This window comes from Oncorhynchus masou, chromosome 32, assembly GCF_036934945.1.
Source record: "Oncorhynchus masou masou isolate Uvic2021 chromosome 32, UVic_Omas_1.1, whole genome shotgun sequence".
Taxonomy (NCBI): domain Eukaryota; kingdom Metazoa; phylum Chordata; class Actinopteri; order Salmoniformes; family Salmonidae; genus Oncorhynchus; species Oncorhynchus masou.
In genome coordinates, this window is record NC_088243.1 from 79,734,202 (window position 1) to 79,759,240 (window position 25,039).

General features: G+C 46.9%; 2 protein-coding genes across 3 annotated transcripts in view; one reads left to right on the plus strand and one right to left on the minus strand.

The window, feature by feature from the left end:
• LOC135526656 (heterogeneous nuclear ribonucleoprotein H-like) lies at positions 1-5,754 on the plus strand. The gene is made up of 10 exons (XM_064955191.1): positions 1-124; positions 660-763; positions 876-1,031; positions 1,202-1,345; positions 2,141-2,279; positions 3,246-3,430; positions 4,069-4,181; positions 4,262-4,397; positions 4,541-4,717; positions 4,846-5,754. The coding sequence occupies exons 2-10, from the start codon at positions 679-681 to the stop codon at positions 4,929-4,931; spliced, it is 1,221 nt and encodes a 406-aa protein (XP_064811263.1). The 5' UTR covers positions 1-124; positions 660-678; the 3' UTR covers positions 4,932-5,754.
• Positions 5,755-5,808: 54 nt separating this feature from the next.
• The window catches only part of LOC135526655 (RUN and FYVE domain-containing protein 1-like), a 29,270-nt gene continuing 10,039 nt past the window's right edge, over positions 5,809-25,039 (minus strand). For both annotated transcript variants that reach the window (XM_064955190.1, XM_064955189.1), the window contains exons 6-15: positions 15,476-15,577; positions 15,245-15,361; positions 14,957-15,124; positions 14,750-14,847; positions 14,313-14,432; positions 14,115-14,244; positions 13,936-14,030; positions 9,328-9,376; positions 9,029-9,106; positions 5,809-8,178 (exon numbers count right to left, since the gene is read on the minus strand). In XM_064955190.1, the coding sequence (XP_064811262.1) occupies positions 8,032-8,178; positions 9,029-9,106; positions 9,328-9,376; positions 13,936-14,030; positions 14,115-14,244; positions 14,313-14,432; positions 14,750-14,847; positions 14,957-15,124; positions 15,245-15,361; positions 15,476-15,577 (1,104 nt within the window). In that variant the 3' untranslated portion in view covers positions 5,809-8,031. The remainder of the gene's footprint in view (positions 8,179-9,028; positions 9,107-9,327; positions 9,377-13,935; positions 14,031-14,114; positions 14,245-14,312; positions 14,433-14,749; positions 14,848-14,956; positions 15,125-15,244; positions 15,362-15,475; positions 15,578-25,039) is intronic.

Sequence of the window (25,039 nt, forward strand, 5' to 3'; positions counted from 1 at the left end):
ACCAAGTTAGCAAGCTAGGAGCTAGCTAGCAGAAACAGACCGACCTGACACCGCGAAACACAGCTAGCTAGCTATACTACCAATCGTAGTAGTGATAATATTGTCACTGAATTCAAATTAACAGGTATCTATGTTTATTTTTCAACGAATGTGATTTGTGATAATACCTTTAGCTTGTGAGTCCTTGCTTGCTGTTTAGGTCAGCCAATTTGATTAAGCTAGCAAGCCAGGTAGCGAACGTTAAGCGCTAATTTATCGAGCTAACGCCAGGCCTGACATTTGTGTCTGACTGTCGACGATAATGAAATTATTCTTATCTAATAACGTTAGACACATTAACTTAATCTAGCTAGTTTGATATGTGTAAATGAAATAGTATGTTTCGTGATAATGGATTTAGCTAGCCAGCTAAATGAATATAACTGACGTTAGCTAGCTAGAGGCAACAATGCGCTAGCCTGTTAGATAGCTAATCATGTCTTGTGACGTTATACATTCTAAATCGCTGCAAATGCTACATAACTTCATTCACTTATCTAAAAGTAAAATACAATGTAGATGGCCAGCTCGGTAACTAGCTAGCTGAGTAAAGGTAATTAGCTAACGTTATCTAAGCATTGCAAACATACTGTACCCTGGTGCATCTTTACTTTCCTCAGGTTTAAGAGAATACCAACCATGTCTGATGGAGAGGGTTACGTGGTGCGTGTGAGAGGCCTACCATGGTCCTGCTCTGTGGATGAAGTACGGAGGTTCTTCTCAGGTAATAACACCTTTATGATAAAACCTGAATAGCTTGCTACAACACCTTTATAGCCAACACCTCTCACATCTGAGGTAACTGTGAGTCCCTCTACCCTCTTCTTGGCATATAGATTGTAAAATCGCCAACAATGGCACCAGCATCCATTTTACCTCCACGCGTGAGGGCCGACCCAGCGGAGAGGCCTTCGTTGAGCTGGAGAATGAGGATGACCTGAAGATCGCTGTGAAGAAGGACAGAGAAACCATGGGCCACAGATATGTGGAAGGTGTGTGTGTTTGTGTGTCACTGTCCAAGTCTTCCTGAAGTTTCAGTGTTTGCAGCTGAAGCATAATATGTGCCTTGGGACTTCACTTTAGGCTACATTTCTTAACCTTTTACACTATGTAACACTAGCAGTAGTGACTTTGGTCTTTGTGTTGACTTGTTTGTCCACAGTGTTTAAATCCAACAACGTGGAAATGGACTGGGTGATGAAACATTCTGGTCCAAACAGCCCAGAAACGACTGGAGACGGCCTGGTCAGGCTCCGAGGCCTCCCCTTCGGCTGCAGCAAGGAGGAGATTGTCCAGTTCCTCTCAGGTACCAGTAGCTAACTCCCACTGGTTCACATGAACACCCCCATGACATCCTGTAGGAGGAGGTAAACCGTCCTCAGCTCTCATCAATGATCCAGGATAATTTACATTTTTCAGTCATTTAGCAGATGATCTTATCCAGAGCGACTTACATTATATAAGCTATAGTTTGTCCAGGATTTCCCCCATCACCTAAGTTTCTCTATCACTGGTTTGGTCCCAACAAACACTTTTTTTAAATGAATTATTCTGTACAATAATTTGGCTTGACATGCTAGTCCCGTCTGTCACTTTTCTTTGACAGTTGTCCTTTGGTGTTTTCCCATGAACCCACTATATCATAACAAATATGTAATTCATCCCACTGGGACAATTATAGAATGGGTGGGTACTAAAGGTAACACAAGTACTGCCAGAGCCACTTATTTTCATTCCTTCACAGCTACAATCGCTTCCTCTTCCGTATCCTTCTCGCTCTCATTTTCTCCCTCTCATTTTCTCCCTCTCATTTTCTCCTTAATTTCCTCTAATTTTCTCCCTCATTTTTTTTCACATTTTCTCTCTCTCGACACTCTTTCCTCTCATCCTCCTTTATGTTCCCCCAAATGCAGTAAAAGTAAGTAGCCTGAATGGTTGCTGAGTCTCATTGGTTAAAAATACTCACCTGGTATGTACAGTACATGTCGTAATGCATAGTTTTCATGAATAAATAAAGCAACAACAGAGAAAGCTACCTTTCTGTAACTGGGCATGTGATTTACTGTGTCCCCCACTGGGGTTATCTGTCCTTGGGTTGAAGGGTTGGAAATCGTGCCAAATGGGATAACATTGCCGCTGGACTTCCAGGGGAGGAGTACGGGGGAGGCCTTCGTGCAGTTTGCTTCACAGGATATAGCTGAAAAGGCTCTAAAGAAACACAAGGAAAGAATAGGGCACAGGTGGGGATGGTTGGCTGGTTGGCTGGATAAAGTTGCTGTTCTTATGGTGTACAACTTACAAGCATTAACAGGTATAACTGACACTCAACAGAACAGTTAATTTAAGACAACACATACTCCGATATTGATTGTATAAAGACACATAGTTACAATATTAGATCAGAACACACTAACACTCATTCACTCACAGCAGTCTTTGGGAAAATGAAGCACATTATCTTGTTCTTAAACCATTGGGAGATAGATCATATTCTGAGTTTAGTGCCGAGGTGTCTTGTAAGCTCTCGGGTTTGTCACCAAGTTTGGTTGAGAGTGCAGAGTAAAAATTGCAGTTGAATTTGGGCATATCCATTTGACCCTGATTCTTAAGAGTGAAGCTGATTGGTTCCTGGGCACTAAACATCACTACAGGTAGCCAATAGACAGACAGGATTCTCACAGGTGTTCTAACTCACTGAGGGCCAATCAACACGAGGACACGGACCCTGCACACTGTCACTCACAGGTAATGTTCAGAGAGTGGGTCTCCATGGATAACAACAGGACAATGACCATAGCAGGGACACAGATTGTACTGTAACCTCAGTGTTAACTGTATCGGGTATCTGCAGGTGACCATAAGAAAAGTGCCTGTTGTACTGTCAAGGCTTTTATACTAGACAGTATACTGTTACCCACCAGATCAAGTCTCACATAGTTCAAGACTCACCTACCTATGGAGCAGTACTGCACTTGGCAGCACTTGTCCTGAATTGCCCAACTTTGTCAGTACCCTCAATGACAGGCAAATACACTAAAATGTCAGCTTATCACCTGCATATTGAACACCCAACTTTATTGGTACCCTTTCCATTTGAACAGACACATTGATTCAGCCTTAGGAGCTGTACAGTAGCTAGCTCTAGTCTACACCCCCTCCTGTGTGTGGTGGTCTTCATGGTGGTGTGTGTACTGTATGCATCTCAGGTACATTGAGATCTTCAAGAGCAGCCGTGCCGAGGTGAGGACCCACTACGAACCCCAGAGGAAACCTATGGGGATGCAGAGACCGGGGCCCTATGACAGACCGTCTGGGGGCCGTGGGTACAACATGATGGGGGGCCGAGGAGGGGGCTCCTACGACAGGGCTAGACGCGGAGGCTATGGTGGAGGTGTGTGTTGGGGAGAGGGTGTGTGTGTGATGTCTGCACAGTGTAAGAAGATCTTGTTTTGTTTCAGCCGACTGGATTAATTGGGAGCCATTATCAGTCATAAATGTTTATGGATCATAACATGATGGTCTCCCAGTCATGCTCTTCCTAGCCCTCTATCATGATGGTATGATGTCGCCAGTCATGCTCTTCCTAGCCCTCTTTCATGATGGTATGATGGTCTCCAGTCATGCTCTTCCTAGCCCTCTATCATGATGGTATGATGGTCTCCAGTCATGCTCTTCCTAGCCCTCTATCATGACGGTATGATGGTCTCCAGTCATGCTCTTCCTAGCCCTCTATCATGACGGTATGATGTCTCCAGTCATGCTCTTCCTAGCCCTCTATCATGACGGTATGATGGTCTCCAGTCATGCTCTTCCTAGCCCTCTATCATGATGGTATGATGTCTCCAGTCATGCTCTTCCTAGCCCTCTATCATGACGGTATGATGTCTCCAGTCATGCTCTTCCTAGCCCTCTATCATGACGGTATGATGTCTCCAGTCATGCTCTTCCTAGCCCTCTATCATGACGGTATGATGTCTCCATGCCCCAGACCAGTCTCTCCATAACTAAGGTGTATACGTCTAATCTCAGGTGTGTCTGATGGGCGGTATGGTGACAGTAGCTCCTCCTTCCAGAGCACCACTGGTCACTGTGTTCACATGAGGGGTCTGCCCTATAGAGCCACAGAGACTGACATCTACAACGTGAGTTCAAAGATATACTACTAAGAATGGTCTGTGTGAGAGATGATGAGAATAACACTGCTCCCTCTCTCTCTCCGTAGTTCTTCTCTCCTCTGAACCCAGTGAGAGTGCATGTAGAGATCGGTCCTGACGGCAGAGTGACAGGAGAGGCTGACGTGGAGTTTGCTACACATGAGGATGCGGTGGCAGCCATGTCGAAGGACAAGGCCAACATGCGTGAGTCTTTTTATAATTTTTTTTTTTAGCTGGCCACCGCCATTATGAAAGGCACTCTTAAAAACTGTTTCTCTCTTCCTCCCCAGCCTTCCCACCTTAATATGATGAAATGCATGTACTAACCAGCAGTCTCTGTCCTGCAGAGCACCGCTATGTGGAGCTGTTCCTGAACTCTACAGCAGGGGGCAGTAATGGCTCGTACGGCAGTCCGATGCAGGGGGGTATGGGGAGCCAGTCGTCCTATAGCAGTGGAGGGCTGAGCTCTGGATACTCTGGAGGCTACAGCAGCCAGGGCAGCATGGGAGGTTACAGTGACTATAGTGAGTATCAGCTCTGTAAAACACACCCACCTGTTCACATGTATCTACGCATGACCCGGACTGTCAAGCTTTAGACTGTGTGATCTCTGAACTCCTCGGTCCTATAGTGTGTATCTCTCTCCTGTCAGGTAACCAGGGCGGTATGAGCAGCAGCTACTATGGCGGCAGTGGAGGCAGGAGTTCCAATGGCCTGGGGTCAGGATGGGGGATGTAGGTCTTTAACCCAGCATGTGTTCGGCTGGAAGGACTGGAATTGTAGTTCCCACCTGGTCTTTTGGATGGGTTTTGTAGTTCTGAGCCAATTTATAGTGAGGGTTGGGAAATGTATTGTTTTAGACAGATTGTATTCATGATTGAGGCTCCTTTGAAGTTAGGTTGGTAGAAATGAGAGCCGTTTTGTTTCCATCCTCTCCTCCTGTTGTTTATGACATGACTGCAGCAACACAAACTATGACCGTGGTTGTTTCATCTTTACCAGGAAGTGTGTGTTTTTGTTGTTTTAACGAAGATTCAAAAACAACCAACTGTGATTGACCCAGTCTGTCTATTTAACCCACAGTAGTTCACTTTGTTGATCTGAGCTTTTATTTGACCATTAAGTGACTGACTTCAGGGTTGGGGTAAATTCAATTTAAATTCCAGTCAATTCAGAAAGTAAACCAAATTCCAATTCTACATTTTCACAAGTGAAAAGCATTGACCCTGCCGGACTGTCATATGAGCGTATGAACCAACACTTCTGTAAATAGTCTTCTAGATGTTCCTGGACTTTTCTCCAGTAGCTGCAAAGATATCTAGCCTTTCTGTTGAAGTCTGAAACAATGTTAAAATAATGGTGTGTGAAGTTGACATTTTACATGGTGAACAAAGAGCACGTTTAAGTTTTATATGGGAGGGTTTGGGGGAATTCTCCGAGGGATGGATGCTTTACTTAGTTGGCAAACAAACCTGAAGTGTTTCTGTTTAAGGTTTCTTTCTGCCTATGCAGAATTCTTTGTATTTCTTGTAAAGTGAATACAATTTGAAGATGTTTTACATGTCTTTGTTTGTCTTGTTTGAGGTGAGTAGTTTCCTATACAGTCAAGAAGAAACTCATTCAGATAAGTTTATTAAATATCTTGATAGAAAACATTGCTCAAACCCCCCCACCCAATGACTGGCCCGAAAATGGCTGTTAGTATACATAAAACTCATTATATACATTCTGAAATAACACATCAAGATGTCTAAGAACATTCCTTTGCGTCACGAAGTGAAACTTTCACATGATTCTATATAAATCAGCTCTAAGACTTTTTCAAAGCTAAATGAAAAAGTTCTGCTCTAAATTACTATAATAAAGTCAATCAACGTTGCTTTTCTTGAACTGACCTTCAATAATAGCATTGAATTGAAATAGTTAATCTAACATTTCCCCACAATTGAGATAGTTGCATAGTCGGTCATTCATATTACAACAAACACTGATGTTCCAATAGCCTGTGGCTCCCTTCAACGACAACTATCATTTTAAATGTGGCGTCTTAGAGGGTATATATGGAGTATAACTGGGAATGGAGTTTGTTCGTAACAATGAAACAATTAGCCCCGCTGACTCACTATTGTTTATTGATCTTATTTAGTGAAATCCCTCCAGATGAGTTTAAAAGAGAGAAGGCAGTATTAGCCCAAGAGGAGGGTAGAACCCTCTACAGTTAAAGTCAACCATTCCCAAAGATCCTGAATTTCAGGTAAGTGGCGAAACAACTTTATAGCTCACACCAGATTTCCTGCTCAAATTGGATTAAAATGTGTTCTCAATGACCAAGAGTACTGTGGGCTTTGAGCACAGCCTAGAGAGAAGAAAGATTGAGTGTCTACTTGTGTGTCAAGAGGAGTGTGTGTATGAGGGTCTGCTTGTATCAAGGAGTGTGTGTATGAGGGTCTGCTTGTATCAAGGAGTGTGTGTATGAGGGTCTGCTTGTATCAAGGAGTGTGTGTATGAGGGTCTGCTTGTATCAAGGAGTGTGTGTATGAGGGTCTGCTTGTATCAAGGAGTGTGTGTATGAGGGTCTGCTTGTATCAAGGAGTGTGTGTATGAGGGTCTACTTGTATCAAGGAGTGTGTGTATGAGGGTCTACTTGTATCAAGGAGTGTGTGTATGAGGGTCTACTTGTATCAAGGAGTGTGTGTATGAGGGTCTACTTGTATCAAGGAGTGTGTGTATGAGGGTCTACTTGTATCAAGGAGTGTGTGTATGAGGGTCTACTTGTATCAAGGATTGTGTGTATGAGGATTCTACTTGTATCAAGGAGTGTGTGTATGAGGGTCTACTTGTATCAAGGAGTGTGTGTATGAGGGTCTACTTGTATCAAGGAGTGTGTGTATGAGGGTCTACTTGTATCAAGGAGTGTGTGTATGAGGGTCTACTTGTATCAAGGAGTGTGTGTATGAGGGTCTACTTGTATCAAGGAGTGTGTGTATGAGGGTCTACTTGTATCAAGGAGTGTGTGTATGAGGGTCTACTTGTATCAAGGAGTGTGTGTATGAGGGTCTACTTGTATCAAGGAGTGTGTGTATGAGGGTCTACTTGTATCAAGGAGTGTGTGTATGAGGGTCTACTTGTATCAAGGAGTGTGTGTATGAGGGTCTACTTGTATCAAGGAGTGTGTGTATGAGGGTCTACTTGTATCAAGGAGTGTGTGTATGAGGGTCTACTTGTATCAAGGAGTGTGTGTATGAGGGTCTACTTGTATCAAGGAGTGTGTGTATGAGGGTCTACTTGTATCAAGGAGTGTGTGTATGAGGGTCTACTTGTATCAAGGAGTGTGTGTATGAGGGTCTACTTGTATCAAGGAGTGTGTGTATGAGGGTCTACTTGTATCAAGGAGTGTGTGTATGAGGGTCTACTTGTATCAAGGAGTGTGTGTATGAGGGTCTACTTGTATCAAGGAGTGTGTGTATGAGGGTCTACTTGTATCAAGGAGTGTGTGTATGAGGGTCTACTTGTATCAAGGAGTGTGTGTATGAGGGTCTACTTGTATCAAGGAGTGTGTGTATGAGGGTCTACTTGTATCAAGGAGTGTGTGTATGAGGGTCTACTTGTATCAAGGAGTGTGTGTATGAGGGTCTACTTGTATCAAGGAGTGTGTGTATGAGGGTCTACTTGTATCAAGGAGTGTGTGTCTGAGGGTCTGCTTGTATCAAGGAGTGTGTGTATGAGGGTCTGCTTGTATCAAGGAGTGTGTGTATGAGGGTCTGCTTGTATCAAGGAGTGTGTGTATGAGGGTCTGCTTGTATCAAGGAGTGTGTGTATGAGGGTCTACTTGTGTGTGTCAAGAGGAGGTGGAAGAGGTGCTCCTCTGCAGCAGTAGGGAGTGGCAGATGTCACAGACCCGTACAGGTCGAGGGTAGGAGGGCAGGGCCAACTCATTACTAGAACAACTGTTACAGTAGATATCTCCACAGTTCCTACAGTGGTGCTGCAGAGAGGGAGAGAAAACACAAATGTCCAAGTATAACTATTTGTAACACTTGTGGCAAATGAGAGCGTTTCAAACGAAGGCATTTATACACTGAACAAAATTTTTAAAAACGCAACATGTTGGTTTCATGAGCTGAAAACATCCAGAAATGTTTCAAACACACAAAGCTTACGGTTAAATTTTGTGCACAAATGTGTTTACATCCCTGTTGGTGAGCATTTCTCTTTTGCCAAGATAATCCATCCACCTGACAGGAGTGGCAAATCAAGAAGCATGATCATTACACAGGTGCACCTTGTACTGGGGACAACAAAAGGCCACAAAAATGTGCAGTTGTCTAAAGTTAAGGGCACGTGCAATTAGTATGCTTGACTGCAGGAATGTCCACCCGAGCTGTTGGCAGAAAATTCAATGTTCAGTTCTCTACCTTAAGCAGCCACTAATGTCATTTTAGGGAATTTGGCAGTACGTCCAACCGGCCTCACAACCGCAGACCACATGTAACCACGCCAGCCCAGGACCTCCACATCCGGCTTCACCTGTGGGATTGTCTGAGACCAGCCACCCGGACAGCTGATGAAACTGAGGAGTATTGCTGTCTGAAATAGTCATTTTGTGGGGAATAACTCATTCTGATTGGGTGGGCCTATTCCCTCCAGGCTACACCCCTACCCAGTCATGTGAACGCCATAGATTAGGGCCTCATTTATTTCAATTGACTGATTTCCTTATATGAACTAACTCAGTAAAATTGTTGTCATGTTGCGTTTATTTTTGTTCAGTATAAATCTTTCTTTACATCTGCCACAGACCATAGTCCACAACTGATGGATGGACAGAGCTTTACCTTTCTGCGAGCGATAGAGAACTCCTTCTGACAGTGTTTACACTGTGTAGCCTCATCGTCTTTCAGCCAGGCTTGGCCCTGATGGACACAGACAGAAAACAACGCTCAATCACAAATGATTACAGAAATGAGTGAGCGTGTGTCTGTCGTGTAGGTGGGGGTTATAGACTTCTCCTGAAGGACCCTATGACCAGAGGTGAATTTCTATGTCTCGTCTGTTCTTCACTAGTAAACTCCATAGAGACTTGGTATAACGGTGGGCTAGGGGAAGTGTTCATGTAGGACAGGGAACCCCTTACCTTCAGGGCTTTGTTGACCTCTTTGAAATCCTCCATCTTCAGTTTAGACCTATGAGAGAGTCACAAAAAGATGGAACAAAGGAAGTAAATGAAGAGGGATGTTAAGAGGATTAGGAGTGGGCCTAGTTCAGTACTCACTGGCTGAGGTGTAGGCCCATTTCTTGTAAGGCCGCCTAGTACGGTACTCACTGGCTGAGGTGTAGGCCCATCTCCTGTAAGGCCGTCTAGTACAGTACTCACTGGCTGAGGTGTAGGCCCATCTCCTGTAAGCCTGTCTAGTACAGTACACACTGGCTGAGGTGTAGGCCCATCTCCTGTAAGCCTGTCTAGTACAGTACAGTACTCACTGGCTGAGGTGTAGGCCCATCTCCTGTAAGGCCATCTAGTACAGTACTCACTGGCTGAGGTGTAGGCCCATCTCCTGTAAGCCGTCTAGTACAGTACTCACTGGCTGAGGTGTAGGCCCGTCTCCTGTAAGGCCGTCTAGTACAGTACTCACTGGCTGAGGTGTAGGCCCATCTCCTGTAAGGCCGTCTAGTACAGTACTCACTGGCTGAGGTGTAGGCCCATCTCCTGTAAGGCCGTCTAGTACAGTACTCACTGGCTGAGGTGTAGGCCCATCTCCTGTAAGCCTGTCTAGTACAGTACAGTAATCACTGGCTGAGGTGTAGGCCCATCTCCTGTAAGCCTGTCTAGTACAGTACTCACTGGCTGAGGTGTAGGCCCATCTCCTGTGAGGGCGTCTAGTACAGTACAGTACTCACTGGCTGAGGTGTAGGCCCATCTCCTGTAAGGCCGTCTAGTACAGTACTGACTGGCTGAGGTGTAGGTCAATCTCCTGTAAGGCCGTCTAGTACAGTACTCACTGGCTGAGGTGTAGGCCCATCTCCTGTAAGCCTGTCTAGTACAGTACTCACTGGCTGAGGTGTAGGCCCATCTCCTGTAAGCCGTCGAGTACAGTACTCACTGGCTGAGCTGTAGGCCCATCTCCTGTAAGGCCGTCTAGTACAGTACTGACTGGCTGAGGTTTAGGCCCATCTCCTGTAAGGCTGTCTAGTACAGTACTCACTGGCTGAGGTGTAGGCCCATCTCCTGTAACGCCGTCTAGTACAGTACTCACTGGCTGAGGTGTAGGCCCATCTCCTGTAAGGCTGTCTAGTACAGTACTCACTGGCTGAGGTGTAGGCCCATCTCCTGTAACGCTGTCTAGTACAGTACTCACTGGCTGAGGTGTAGGCCCATCTCCTGTAAGGCCGTCTAGTACAGTACTGACTGGCTGAGGTTTAGGCCCATCTCCTGTAAGGCTGTCTAGTACAGTACTCACTGGCTGCGGTGTAGGCCCATCTCCTGTAAGGCCGTCTAGTACAGTACTGACTGGCTGAGGTTTAGGCCCATCTCCTGTAAGGCTGTCTAGTACAGTACTCACTGGCTGAGGTGTAGGCCCATCTCCTGTAAGCCTGTCTAGTACAGTACAGTACTCACTGGCTGAGGTGTAGGCCCATCTCCTGTAAGGCCGTCTAGTACAGTACTCACTGGCTGAGGTGTAGGCCCATCTCCTGTAAGGCCGTCTAGTACAGTACTCACTGGCTGAGGTGTAGGCCCATCTCCTGTAAGGCCGTCTAGTACAGTACTGACTGGCTGAGGTGTAGGCCCATCTCCTGTAAGGCCGTCTAGTACAGTACTCACTGGCTGAGGTGTAGGCCCATCTCCTGTAAGGCCGTCTAGTACAGTACTCACTGGCTGAGGTGTAGGCCCATCTCCTGTAAGGCCGTCTAGTACAGTACTCACTGGCTGAGGTGTAGGCCCATCTCCTGTAAGGCCGTCTAGTACAGTACTCACTGGCTGAGGTGTAGGCCCATCTCCTGTAAGGCCGTCTAGTACAGTACTCACTGGCTGAGGTGTAGGCCCATCTCCTGTAAGGCCGTCTAGTACAGTACTCACTGGCTGAGGTGTAGGCCCATCTCCTGTAAGGCCGTCTAGTACAGTACTCACTGGCTGAGGTGTAGGCCCATCTCCTGTAAGGCCGTCTAGTACAGTACTCACTGGCTGAGGTGTAGGCCCATCTCCTGTAAGGCCGTCTAGTACAGTACTCACTGGCTGAGGTGTAGGCCCATCTCCTGTAAGGCCGTCTAGTACAGTACTGACTGGCTGAGGTTTAGGCCCATCTCCTGTAAGGCTGTCTAGTACAGTACTCACTGGCTGAGGTGTAGGCCCATCTCCTGTAACGCCGTCTAGTACAGTACTCACTGGCTGAGGTGTAGGCCCATCTCCTGTAAGGCCGTCTAGTACAGTACTCACTGGCTGAGGTGTAGGCCCATCTCCTGTAAGGCCGTCTAGTACAGTACTCACTGGCTGAGGTGTAGGCCCATCTCCTGTAAGGCCGTCTAGTACAGTACTCACTGGCTGAGGTGTAGGCCCATCTCCTGTAAGGCCGTCTAGTACAGTACTCACTGGCTGAGGTGTAGGCCCATCTCCTGTAAGGCCGTCTAGTACAGTACTCACTGGCTGAGGTGTAGGCCCATCTCCTGTAAGGCCGTCTAGTACAGTACTCACTGGCTGAGGTGTAGGCCCATCTCCTGTAAGGCCGTCTAGTACAGTACTCACTGGCTGAGGTGTAGGCCCATCTCCTGTAAGGCCGTCTAGTACAGTACTGACTGGCTGAGGTTTAGGCCCATCTCCTGTAAGGCTGTCTAGTACAGTACTCACTGGCTGAGGTGTAGGCCCATCTCCTGTAACGCCGTCTAGTACAGTACTCACTGGCTGAGGTGTAGGCCCATCTCCTGTAAGGCTGTCTAGTACAGTACTCACTGGCTGAGGTGTAGGCCCATCTCCTGTAACGCTGTCTAGTACAGTACTCACTGGCTGAGGTGTAGGCCCATCTCCTGTAAGGCCGTCTAGTACAGTACTGACTGGCTGAGGTTTAGGCCCATCTCCTGTAAGGCTGTCTAGTACAGTACTCACTGGCTGCGGTGTAGGCCCATCTCCTGTAAGGCCGTCTAGTACAGTACTGACTGGCTGAGGTTTAGGCCCATCTCCTGTAAGGCTGTCTAGTACAGTACTCACTGGCTGAGGTGTAGGCCCATCTCCTGTAAGCCTGTCTAGTACAGTACAGTACTCACTGGCTGAGGTGTAGGCCCATCTCCTGTAAGGCCGTCTAGTACAGTACTCACTGGCTGAGGTGTAGGCCCATCTCCTGTAAGGCCGTCTAGTACAGTACTCACTGGCTGAGGTGTAGGCCCATCTCCTGTAAGGCCGTCTAGTACAGTACTGACTGGCTGAGGTGTAGGCCCATCTCCTGTAACGCTGTCTAGTACAGTACTCACTGGCTGAGGTGTAGGCCCATCTCCTGTAAGGCCGTCTAGTACAGTACTGACTGGCTGAGGTTTAGGCCCATCTCCTGTAAGGCTGTCTAGTACAGTACTCACTGGCTGCGGTGTAGGCCCATCTCCTGTAAGGCCGTCTAGTACAGTACTGACTGGCTGAGGTTTAGGCCCATCTCCTGTAAGGCTGTCTAGTACAGTACTCACTGGCTGAGGTGTAGGCCCATCTCCTGTAAGCCTGTCTAGTACAGTACAGTACTCACTGGCTGAGGTGTAGGCCCATCTCCTGTAAGGCCGTCTAGTACAGTACTCACTGGCTGAGGTGTAGGCCCATCTCCTGTAAGGCCGTCTAGTACAGTACTCACTGGCTGAGGTGTAGGCCCATCTCCTGTAAGGCCGTCTAGTACAGTACTGACTGGCTGAGGTGTAGGCCCATCTCCTGTAAGGCCGTCTAGTACAGTACTCACTGGCTGAGGTGTAGGCCCATCTCCTGTAAGGCCGTCTAGTACAGTACTCACTGGCTGAGGTGTAGGCCCATCTCCTGTAAGGCCGTCTAGTACAGTACTGACTGGCTGAGGTTTAGGCCCATCTCCTGTAAGGCTGTCTAGTACAGTACTCACTGGCTGAGGTGTAGGCCCATCTCCTGTAAGCCTGTCTAGTACAGTACAGTACTCACTGGCTGAGGTGTAGGCCCATCTCCTGTAAGGCCGTCTAGTACAGTACTCACTGGCTGAGGTGTAGGCCCATCTCCTGTAAGGCCGTCTAGTACAGTACTCACTGGCTGAGGTGTAGGCCCATCTCCTGTAAGGCCGTCTAGTACAGTACTGACTGGCTGAGGTGTAGGCCCATCTCCTGTAAGGCCGTCTAGTACAGTACTCACTGGCTGAGGTGTAGGCCCATCTCCTGTAAGGCCGTCTAGTACAGTACTCACTGGCTGAGGTGTAGGCCCATCTCCTGTAAGGCCGTCTAGTACAGTACTCACTGGCTGAGGTGTAGGCCCATCTCCTGTAAGGCCGTCTAGTACAGTACTCACTGGCTGAGGTGTAGGCCCATCTCCTGTAAGGCCGTCTAGTACAGTACTCACTGGCTGAGGTGTAGGCCCATCTCCTGTAAGGCCGTCTAGTACAGTACTCACTGGCTGAGGTGTAGGCCCATCTCCTGTAAGGCCGTCTAGTACAGTACTCACTGGCTGAGGTGTAGGCCCATCTCCTGTAAGGCCGTCTAGTACAGTACTCACTGGCTGAGGTGTAGGCCCATCTCCTGTAAGGCACTCTAGTACAGTACTCACTGGCTGAGGTGTAGGCCCATCTCCTGTAAGGCCGTCTCCTGGTCCTGACAGGTCAGCTGGAGCTGCTTCTTCTCCTGATGAACTTCCTGCAGCTCCTAGAAACCCACAGAAACCAGCTCAGAAGAAAAACGGGAGGTAGACTTCTCTTCTCTCTCTCTGATTGTGTGAGAGACACTGACCGTGTGTAGCCCCTGTATCTGTTGTAGTTGGGTGCGTAGCTCGGTGCTGTTGTCCTGTTCTCTCTGCAGAGCTCTCTGAATGGCCTGTCTCTGCTCCTTCTCACTGCGCAGATCACTCTCCAGACCCAGCCTAGAGAGACAGGGGAGAGTTGATCACAACGAGTGTGTGTGTGTGTGTGTGTGTGTGTCCATACGTACCTCAGTGTGTCCAGGTCAGACAGCTGTTTCTGTAGGGAGTCTACTCTGCCCTCCAACTCGGCCCTCATGTCTCTCTCTGTCTGGTCACTCTGTCTTCGATCACGCTCAGAGTTCTGCAGTCTGAAAATAGATGGGCTACAATTAGTTTTCAATCATGTTAAAACACAGAAACCATTACGGACACCACTCTGCACCACACACACAGTCTTGTACAACTGAACTTGTGGGGACACACAATTCAGTCCCATTCAAAATCTTATTTTCTCTAACCCTTACCCTAAAACTAACCCTAGTTCATTATCCCAAACCCAATTCTAACCTTTACACTAAACCCCCTAAAAGTAGCATTTGACATTGTGGGGAGTAACAAAATGTCCCCAAATGTAGTATGTTTACTATTCTTGTGGGGACTTCTGGTTAAACACGTCCACACAAACCTCTGCTCCATCTCTTTAATGGTGGTCTCCATCTGGTTCATCTTCTCCTCCAGTTGTCCCTCTTCCTCCTCCTTCCTCTGGGCCTCGCGCTCACAGTCCTACACACACACACTCTCTCTCCGTCAAGAGGTGTTGCTGCGTAAGTGAGAGTGTGTGTGTCATGTTTGCGTGAGCTTGTGTGTGTGTATTTCTGTCCGTGTGTGTTACCTGTGTCTTATGGAACATCTGCAGGTTGAGGGTTTTGACCTGGTCTAGTTGTTGTCGGAGGGCTTGCAGTGTGTCCTGTTTCTCATGCGTGTCTTTCTCCAGAAGCCTCATGGCCATCTCCATCTCCTGCTTTAGTCCTACCTGCAGTTTCAGCTCCCTCTCCAACTCCTACACACAGAAATAAAAGGTACAGGAACACACACACAGCTATTGTAGAGGCAGTATAACACATGCTAGTTAGCTAGGATCTCAAAGAAATGTAGAGATAGTTGTTTATCACACACACACCTGTCTGATGCGTTTCTCCTCCTGGTACTGTTTCCACACCACACTGTACATCTCATCCAGGCCCTGTCGTGTCTGTCTGTATGTCTCCAGCTCTACTGCACTGTCCTCCAGGGTCGCCTAGGAAGTCACACAGGACGTGAAATGCCATATCTTCATATTGTCTGACTTCGATGGCGGTCGTGCAGACTGAAAACGGTTGCAGATGCATAGGAAGTGAGTGTCCTGACTGACCTCCTCTTTCTTCTGAGTGCTCTGGACAATGGTCTCATTCTCATGTCTCAGGGTTTCCTGTTCCTCCCGTAAAGAGTTAATCCTGTCTGTCGCTGCCGTCAGCTGTAGGGTTATAACACATCCATAAGCACTATGTAGGGTTATAACACATCCATAAGCACTATGTAGGGTTATAACACATCCATAAGCACTATGTAGGGTTATTTTTTCCCCCTTGTGATTAATCTCATTGTCTGAAAGTGTTAAAATACACAGAAAACATCTGAACAGATCATCAGCTAAAATCTACAATGCCATGTAAAAACAAGTTGACATTGAGGTTAAAGTGTGCTTTTCTCAATTTACCTAATTTTGCTAACTTACACAAAATGAAGACGTCAATATTCTTGTAAAGTTTAGCAATTAACTTGATAATAATAATTTTAAAAAATTGACAGCCCTCGACAATAGGGTTATAACGAGTTATGTGAATCTCTCCATGTATCTACATACATGGGCTCAGATAAGTTTTAGTTGGAAATGAGTCGGTGCGATTCGTTTTGATTAGAGCAACGAATCAATGCACTAACATTTTTTGCCAAAACACATTACTTTGTCATAAAATGTTTTATCTGCTGCTGAAGGATCTCATGAGCTTGGCCCCTGAGCTGGATCTGCCTGAGCTGAGTTGTGTGGGTGCTAGTAAGTGATGGATACTGACCAGAAACAAACGCAACATGTAAAGTGTTGGTCCCATGTTTCATGAGTTGAAATAAAACATACCAGAAATATTCCATACGCACAAAGATTATTGCACAAATGTGTTTACATCCCTGTTAGTGATTATTTCTCCATTTCCAAGATAATCCATCCACCGGACAGGTGTAGCATATCAAAAAGCTGATTAAAACAGTATGATCATTACATAGGTGCACCTTATGCTGGGGGTAATAAAAGGCCACTCTAGAATGTGCAGTTGTCACACAACACAATGCCACAGATGTCTCAAGTTTTGAGGAAGAGTGCAATTGGCATGTTGACTGCAGGAATGTCCACCAGAGCTGTTGGCAAAGAATTCAACGTTCATTTCTCTCCCATAAGCGGCCTCCAATGTCATTTTAGAGAACTTGACAGTACATCCAACTGGCCTCACAACTGCAGACCACATGTAACCACGTCAGCCCATGAACTCCACATCTGGTTTCTTAACCTGCGTGATCGAGTCCAGCCACCCGGCTCAGCTGATGAAACTGTGGGTTTGTACAACAGAAGAATTTCTACACAAACTGTCAGAAACTGTCTCAATGAAGCTCATCTGTGTGCTCGTCGTCCTCACCAGGGTCTTGACCTGACTGCAGTTCGGCGTCATAACCAACTTCAGTGTGCAAATGCTCACCTTCCATGTGTGCTTTTTACGGATGAATCCCAGTTTCGACTGTTCCGGGCAGATGGCAGACAGCATGTATGGCGTTGTGTGGGCAAGCGGTTTGCTGATGTCAATGTTGTGAACAGAGTGCACCATGGTGGCGGTGGGGTTAGGGTATGGGCAGGCATAAACTATGGACAACAAACACAATTGCATTGAATGCACAGGGGTACCGTGACGGGATCCTGAGGCCCATCGTCGTGCCATTCATCCGCCACCATCACATGTTTCAGCATGATAATACACAGCCCCATGTCGCAATAATCTGAACACAATTCCTGGAAGCTAAAAATGTCCCCGTTCTTCCATGGCCTGCATACTCACCAGACATGTCCCCGTTCTTCCATGGCCTGCATACTCACCAGACATGTCCCCGTTCTTCCATGGCCTGCATACTCACCAGACATGTCCCCGTTCTTCCATGGCCTGCATACTCACCAGACATGTCCCCGTTCTTCCATGGCCTGCATACTCACCAGACATGTCCCCGTTCTTCCATGGCCTGCATACTCACCAGACATGTCCCCGTTCTTCCATGGCCTGCATACTCACCAGACATGTCCCCGTTCTTCCATGGCCTGCATACTCACCAGACATGTCCCCGTTCTTCCATGGCCTGCATACTCACCAGACATGTCCCCGTTCTTCCATGGCCTGCATACTCACCAGACATGTCCCCGTTCTTCCATGGCCTGCATACTCACCAGACATGTCCCCGTTCTTCCATGGCCTGCATACTCACCAGACATGGCCTGCATACTCAGACATGTCACCCTCTTTGGATTGATGTGAACGACAGCGTGTTCCAGCTCCGGCCAATATCCAGAAACTTCGCACAGCCATTGAAGAGGAGTGGGACAACTTTCCACAGGCCGCATTCAGCCTGATCAACTCTATGTGAAGGAGATGTGTCGTGCTCCATGAGGAAAATTGTGGTCATTTGATTAACTGTGTTCAGTAGTCTTATGGCTGGGGGGTAGAAGCTGTTAAGAAGCCTCTTGGACCAACAAGGCTGTCATCGTTGATCAGGCATACTACTGTTGTGTTGTCAGCAAACTTAATGAGGGTGTTGGAATCATGCTTGGCCACACAGTCGAGGAGGAACAGGGAGCACAGGAGGGGACTAAACACTGGGGCCCCTCAGGGGTGCGTGCTAAGTGTGAGTGTGGCAAATGTGTTGTTGCCACCCTTACCACGGCCTGTCAGGAAGTCCAGGATCCAGTTGTTTAGTCCCAGGGTCCTTAGCTTAGTGATGAGCTTTGTGGGCACTATGGTATTGAACGCTGAGCTGTAGTCAGTGAACTGCATTTTCACATAGGTGTTCCTTTTATCCAGGTGGGAAAGGGCCGTGTGGATTGACATTGCGTCATCTGTGGCCAGCCTTTCAAAGCACTTCATGGCTACCGAGTCATTTAGGCAGGTTACCTTTGCTTCCTTGGGCACAGGGTCTATGGTGGTCTGATTGAAACATGTAGGTATTATATATATATATATATATATATATATATATATATATATATAATACCTACATGTTTCAATCAGACCTTTTAAACAGGTCAACATTCAGCGGAGCCAGACGGATTACCAGGAAGTGTACTCCGAGCATGCGCGGAACATCTGGCAAATGTCTACACTCCGAAGAGGGTGGGGGTGGTGGAGGGGTTAGTACATATTTTTTTAATGTCTTCACTGACATGTTCAACCTCTCCCTGACCGAATATATATATATATATATATATATATATATATATATATATATATATATTTGCCAGATGTTCCGCGCATGCTCGGAGTACACTTCCTGGTAATCCGTCTGGCTCCGCTGAATGTTGACCTGTTTAAAAGTCTTGTTCACATCGGCTACGGAGAACGTGATCACACAGTCGTCCGGAATAGCTGGTGCTCTCATGCATGCTTCAGTGTTGCTTGCCTCGAAGCGAGCATAAAAAGGCATTTAGCTCATTTTGTAGGCTCGCGTCACTGGGCAGCTCGAGACTGGGTTTCCCTTTGTAGTCCGTAATAGTTTGCAAGCCCTGCCACATCCAACGAGCATCAGAGCCGGCAGGTGTAGTATGATTCAATCTTAGTCCTGTATTGACGCTTTGCCTCATCTGAGGGTATAGCTGGTTTTCCGGATTAGTGTCCGGATTAGTGCCCCGCTCCTTGAAAGCGGCAGCTCTAGCCTTTAGCTCGGTGAAGATGTCGCTTGTAATCCATGGCTTCTGTTTGGGATGTGTACGTACAGTCACTGCGGGGACAACGTCATCAATGCACTTATTAATGAAGCCAGTGACTGAGGTGGTGTACTCCTCAATGCCATTGGACAACTCGGAGTGAGCTTCTCCCGCTTCGACCATGCAGTGCGGGTAGCAAAAGTGATTGCTGTCCTAGTTATTAAACTATTAAAGTTACCCTGTATATGACCATATATACTGATTGTTTAAAGCAAAACTACCAAAACTATTGCTGATAATAATCCAAAATATAATGTAAGCCCCGATCAGCATGCAGGCCAGATGAGTCATGTCTCCAGTAGTATTTTAAGGTAATTTCCATGAACACGTGAAGCTCATAGGAACATAAAAAAAATGGGTGTCAAATGAAAGGTAAGAGTCTATATTTTAGAGTAATTAAGGCAAAGAATTATAATATATACAGTTGAAGTCAGAAGTTTACATACACTTAGGTTGGAATCATTAAAACCCGTTTTTCAACCACTCCACAAATGTCTTGTTAACAAACTATAGTTTTGGCAAGTCGGTTAGGATATCTACTTTGTCCACGACACAAGTAATTTTTCCAACAATTGTTTACAGACATAATAATTCACTGTATCACAATTCCTGTGGGTCAAACATTTACATACACTAAGTTGACTGTGCCTTTAAACAGCTTGGAAAATTCCAGAAAATGATGTCATGGCTTTAGAAGCTTCTGCTAGGCTAATTGACATTATTTGAGTCAATTGGAGGTGTACCTGTGGATGTATTTCAAGGCCTCCCTTCAAACTCAGTGCCTCTTTGCTTCACATCATTGGAAAATCAAAAGAAAATCAGCCAAGACCTCATAAAATTTTTTGTAGACTTCCACAAGTCTGGTTCATCCTTGGGAGCAATTTCCAAATGCCTGAAGGTACCACGTTCATCTGTACAAACAATAGTACGCAAGTATAAACACCATGGGACGACGCAGCTGTCATACCACTCTGGAAGGAGACGTGTTCTGTCTCCTAGAGATGAACGTACTTTGGTGCGAAAAGTGCAAATCAATCCTAGAACAGCAGCAAAGGACCCTGTGAAGATGCTGGAGGAAACAGGTACAAAAGTATCTATATCCACAGTAAAACGAGTCCCATCGACATAACCTGAAAGGCCGCTCAGCAAGGAAGAAGCCACTGCTCCAAAACCGCCATAAAAAAGCCAGACTATGGTTTGCAACTGCACATGGGGACAAAGATCGTACTTTTTGGAGAAATGTCCTCTGGTCTGATGAAACAAAAATAAAACTGTTTGGCCATAATGACCATCGTTATGTTTGGAGGAAAAAGGGGGATGCTTGCAAGCCGAAGAACACCAACCATGAAGCACAGGGGGGCAGCATCATGTTGTGGGGGTGCTTTGCTGCAGGAGGGACTGGTGCACTTCAGAAAATTATGTGGATATATTGAAGCAACATCTCAAGACATCAGGAAGTTAGGTCGCAAATGGACAATGACCCCAAGCATACTTCCAAAGTTGTAGCAAAATGGCTTAAGGACAACAAAGTCAAGGTATTGGAGTGGCCATCACAAAGCCCTGAACTCAATCCTTTTGAAAACTGAACTGAAAAAAGTGTGTGCGAGCAAGGAGGCCTACAAACCTGACTCAGTTACACCAGCTCTGTCAGGAGGAATGGGCCAAAATTCACCCAACTTATTGTGGGAAGCTTGTGGAAGGCTACCCGAAACGTTTGACCCAAGTTAAACAATTAAGGCAATGCTACCAAATACTAATTGAGTGTATGAAAACTTCTGACCCACTGGGAATATGATGAAAGAAATAAAAGATAAATAATTCTCTCTACTATTATTCTGAAATTTCACATTCTTAAAGTGGTGATCCTAACTGACCTAAGACAGGGAATTTTTAAGAGGATTAAATGTCAGGAATTGTGAAAAACAGTGTTTAAATGTATTTGGTTAAGGTGTATGTAAACTGCTGACTTCAACTGTATTAATTAAGAAAATGATTTGTTGTGTTGTCAAACAGATGGAAAGAGTCTTGGAAAACATCTACCAGAAAAAGACTTAAAGTATCATAGATACATCAACACACAGTAGAAGTAAAGACCCCTGACAACTAATCAACACTTCTATTTAGTTGAAGATCATTTTTCTGCCTGCTGTAAGTTTGAGAAATATTGCCTTGTGCTTTGAAATTCCATTACCAAAAACCCACATATCTTGATATTTTCTCATTTCTCTCCCTCATGAGGGAGGATAATAACAGTTCAGAGAAGTAACAAGGTAGATCTATCAGTTAGTTAATGTTTTTACTGAAATACATGTTTTTTAATGAATTATTGGGTGATTTAAAACTCGAAATCCCGTTACCAAATCATAACGAAATTTCAGAACAATCAATCACGGAATTTTCTGAGGGTAGAAAGTAAGTAATTTGAGCAAAACATTTTAGTGAACTGGTGATTCGTAACGTTTGAATAGATTTTCAGACTGATGCATGGTACATTTGGATCAGTTTGGTGTCCCACGGACTGATGCACTCATATCTTAAACATTTGAACTGGGGACCGATGTGCATCAGTGAATCGTTACATCTCTAGTTATAACACATACATTAGCTCTACACAGGGTTATGAGACACCCATGAGAACTATGGTTATTATAACACAGTCTAAGCCAGAGGGGGGGGGGTTCTAAGCTAACATAGGGAATTGTTTTAAGATTGTCATACCAATGATCATATATTTAGCCATTTGATTTTAGAATTTTAGGGTAGGGGTTTTAAGGCAGGGGTGTCAAACTCATTCCACTGAGGGCCTTGTGACTGCAGTTTTGTTTTTTCCCTTTCAATTAAGCCTGAGACAACCAGGTGTGGGGAGTTCCTCAATAGTTAGGGGGGATGGGTATCGTTAAGATTTTAACAGTATTACTACTCTTACCGATACTGCTTATCGATCCGGTACTTTAACGGTATTCCCTTCGATTCTTTGTTATTTTTTACGGGAAAAAAAACGAAACAAATTAAAAACAGAATCAACATTGCCTTATTTTCTGAAATGTAAAATAAATATAATAAACAATTATTTACAGCAAAAAAAACAGCAATTTTTAACAAATCACTATTATAGACTAATGTTGTGTTATTGAGGAGAACAACACAGGTGGGGCCTGCAGGTAGGCTGCAGAAGATAAGACAGTGGTATAGAACAACACGGGTGGGGCCTGCAGGTAGGCTGCAGAAGATAAGACAGTGGTATAGAACAACACGGGTGCGACCTGCAGGTAGGCTGCAGAAGATAAGACAGTGGTATAGAACAACACGGGTGGGGCCTGCAGGTAGGCTGCAGAAGATAAGACAGTGGTATAGAACAACACGGGTGGGGCCTGCAGGTAGGCTGCAGAAGATAAGACAGTGGTATAGAACAACACAGGGTGGGGCCTGCAGGTAGGCTGCAGAAGATAAGACAGTGGTATAGAACAACACGGGTGGGGCCTGCAGGTAGGCTGCAGAAGATAAGACAGTGGTATAGAACAACACGGGTGGGGCCTGCAGGTAGGCTGCAGAAGATAAGACAGTGGTATAGAACAACACGGGTGCGACCTGCAGGTAGGCTGCAGAAGATAAGACAGTGGTATAGAACAACACGGGTGGGGCCTGCAGGTAGGCTGCAGAAGATAAGACAGTGGTATAGAACAACACGGGTGGGGCCTGCAGGTAGGCTGCAGAAGATAAGACAGTGGTATAGAACAACACAGGGTGGGGCCTGCAGGTAGGCTGCAGAAGATAAGACAGTGGTATAGAACAACACGGGTGGGGCCTGCAGGTAGTCTGCAGAAGATAAGACAGTGGTATAGAACAACACAGGGTGGGGCCTGCAGGTAGGCTGCAGAAGATAAGACAGTGGTATAGAACAACACGGGTGGGGCCTGCAGGTAGGCTGCAGAAGATAAGACAGTGGTATAGAACAACATTGGTGGGGCCTGCAGGTAGGCTGCAAAAGGACTAAGGAAGGACTAGTTCTTAGCAGTTCTTCTGGAGAAAGATCAACATATTTGCCTTCTCTGGCAGAAGTCGGGACCTCTCCTGGCTTATTGTGTTCCCTGCAGTCGAAAATACCCTCTCGCTAGGGGTGGAAGAGGCTTGAGCACAGAGGTAGCTTGTTGCAATGTTTGTGAGGAGAGGCAGAATAGCTCTCTTCTCCCACCCCCATATCACAGGATCTTCAGCCATGGGGATGGGAGGCAGGCCTTTGTAGAGCTCCACCTCCAGTCTTCAGCCATGGGGATGGGAGGAAGGCCTTTGTAGAGCTCCACCTCCAGTCTTCAGCCATGGGGATGGGAGGAAGGCCTTTGTAGAGCTCCACCTCCAGTCTTCAGCCATGGGGATGGGAGGCAGGCCTTTGTAGAGCTCCACCTCCAGTCTTCAGCCATGGGGATGGGAGGCAGGCCTTTGTAGAGCTCCACCTCCAGTCTTCAGCCATGGGGATGGAAGGCAGGCCTTTGTAGAGCTCCACCTCCAGTCTTCAGCCATGGCGATGGGAGGCAGGCCTTTGTAGAGCTCCACCTCCAGTCTTCAGCCATGGGGATGGGAGGCAGGCCTTTGTAGAGCTCCACCTCCAGTCTTCAGCCATGGGGATGGGAGGCAGGCCTTTGTAGAGCTCCACCTCCAGTCTTCAGCCATGGGGATGGGAGGCAGGCCTTTGTAGAGCTCCACCTCCAGTCTTCAGCCATGGGGATGGGAGGCAGGCCTTTGTAGAGCTCCACCTCCAGTCTTCAGCCATGGGGATGGGAGGCAGGCCTTTGTAGAGCTCCACCTCCAGTCTTCAGCCATGGGGATGGGAGGCAGGCCTTTGTAGAGCTCCACCTCCAGTCTTCAGCCATGGGGATGGAAGGCAGGCCTTTGTAGAGCTCCACCTCCAGTCTTCAGCCATGGGGATGGGAGGCAGGCCTTTGTAGAGCTCCACCTCCAGTCTTCAGCCATGGGGATGGGAGGCAGGCCTTTGTAGAGCTCCACCTCCAGTCTTCAGCCATGGGGATGGGAGGCAGGCCTTTGTAGAGCTCCACCTCCAGTCTTCAGCCATGGGGATGGGAGGCAGGCCTTTGTAGAGCTCCACCTCCAGTCTTCAGCCATGGGGATGGGAGGCAGGCCTTTGTAGAGCTCGACCTCCAGTCTTCAGCCATGGCGATGGGAGGCAGGCCTTTGTAGAGCTCCAGTCTTCAGCCATGGGCATGGGAGGCAGGCCTTTGTAGAGCTCCACCTCCAGTCTTCAGCCATGGGCATGGGAGGCAGGCCTTTGTAGAGCTCGACCTCCAGGTCAACACTCTCGCTGAGGGACACGGTGTCCTGTTGGATCGTCAACCTCAACTCCCTGTCCTCTGAGAACAGCTCCTCCAAGGCACACCTTGTTTTGTACAATGGCGGGACTGTCTCCTCCATTTCCTCGCCTTCAGATGTGGTGTGGAGGACCTTCTGTTTTACACTGCCCTGGTGTGGAGGACCTTCCGTTGTACACTGCCCTGGTGTGGAGGACCTTCCGTTGTACACTGCCCTGGTGTGGAGGACCTTCCGTTGTACACTGCCCTGGTGTGGAGGACCTTCCGTTGTACACTGCCCTGGTGTGGAGGACCTTCCGTTGTACACTGCCCTGGTGTGGAGGACCTTCCGTTGTACACTGCCCTGGTGTGGAGGACCTTCCGTTGTACACTGCCCTGGTGTGGAGGACCTTCCGTTGTACACTGCCCTGGTGTGGAGGACCTTCCGTTGTACACTGCCCTGGTGTGGAGGACCTTCCGTTTTACACTGCCCTGGTGTGGAGGACCTTCCGTTGTACACTGCCCTGGTGTGGAGGACCTTCCGTTGTACACTGCCCTGGTGTGGAGGACCTTCCGTTTTACACTGCGCTGGTGTGGAGGACCTTCCGTTTTACACTGCCCTGGT

Coding starts and splice junctions, on each gene's coding strand:
- LOC135526656 (XM_064955191.1), top strand. CDS start 679: ATGTCTGATGGAGAGGGTTACGTGGTGCGTGTGAGAGGCCTACCATGG. Junction 2,280..3,245: donor AAGGAAAGAATAGGGCACAG/GTGGGGATGGTT, acceptor TATGCATCTCAG/GTACATTGAGATCTTCAAGA. Junction 4,718..4,845: donor GGGAGGTTACAGTGACTATA/GTGAGTATCAGC, acceptor CTCTCCTGTCAG/GTAACCAGGGCGGTATGAGC.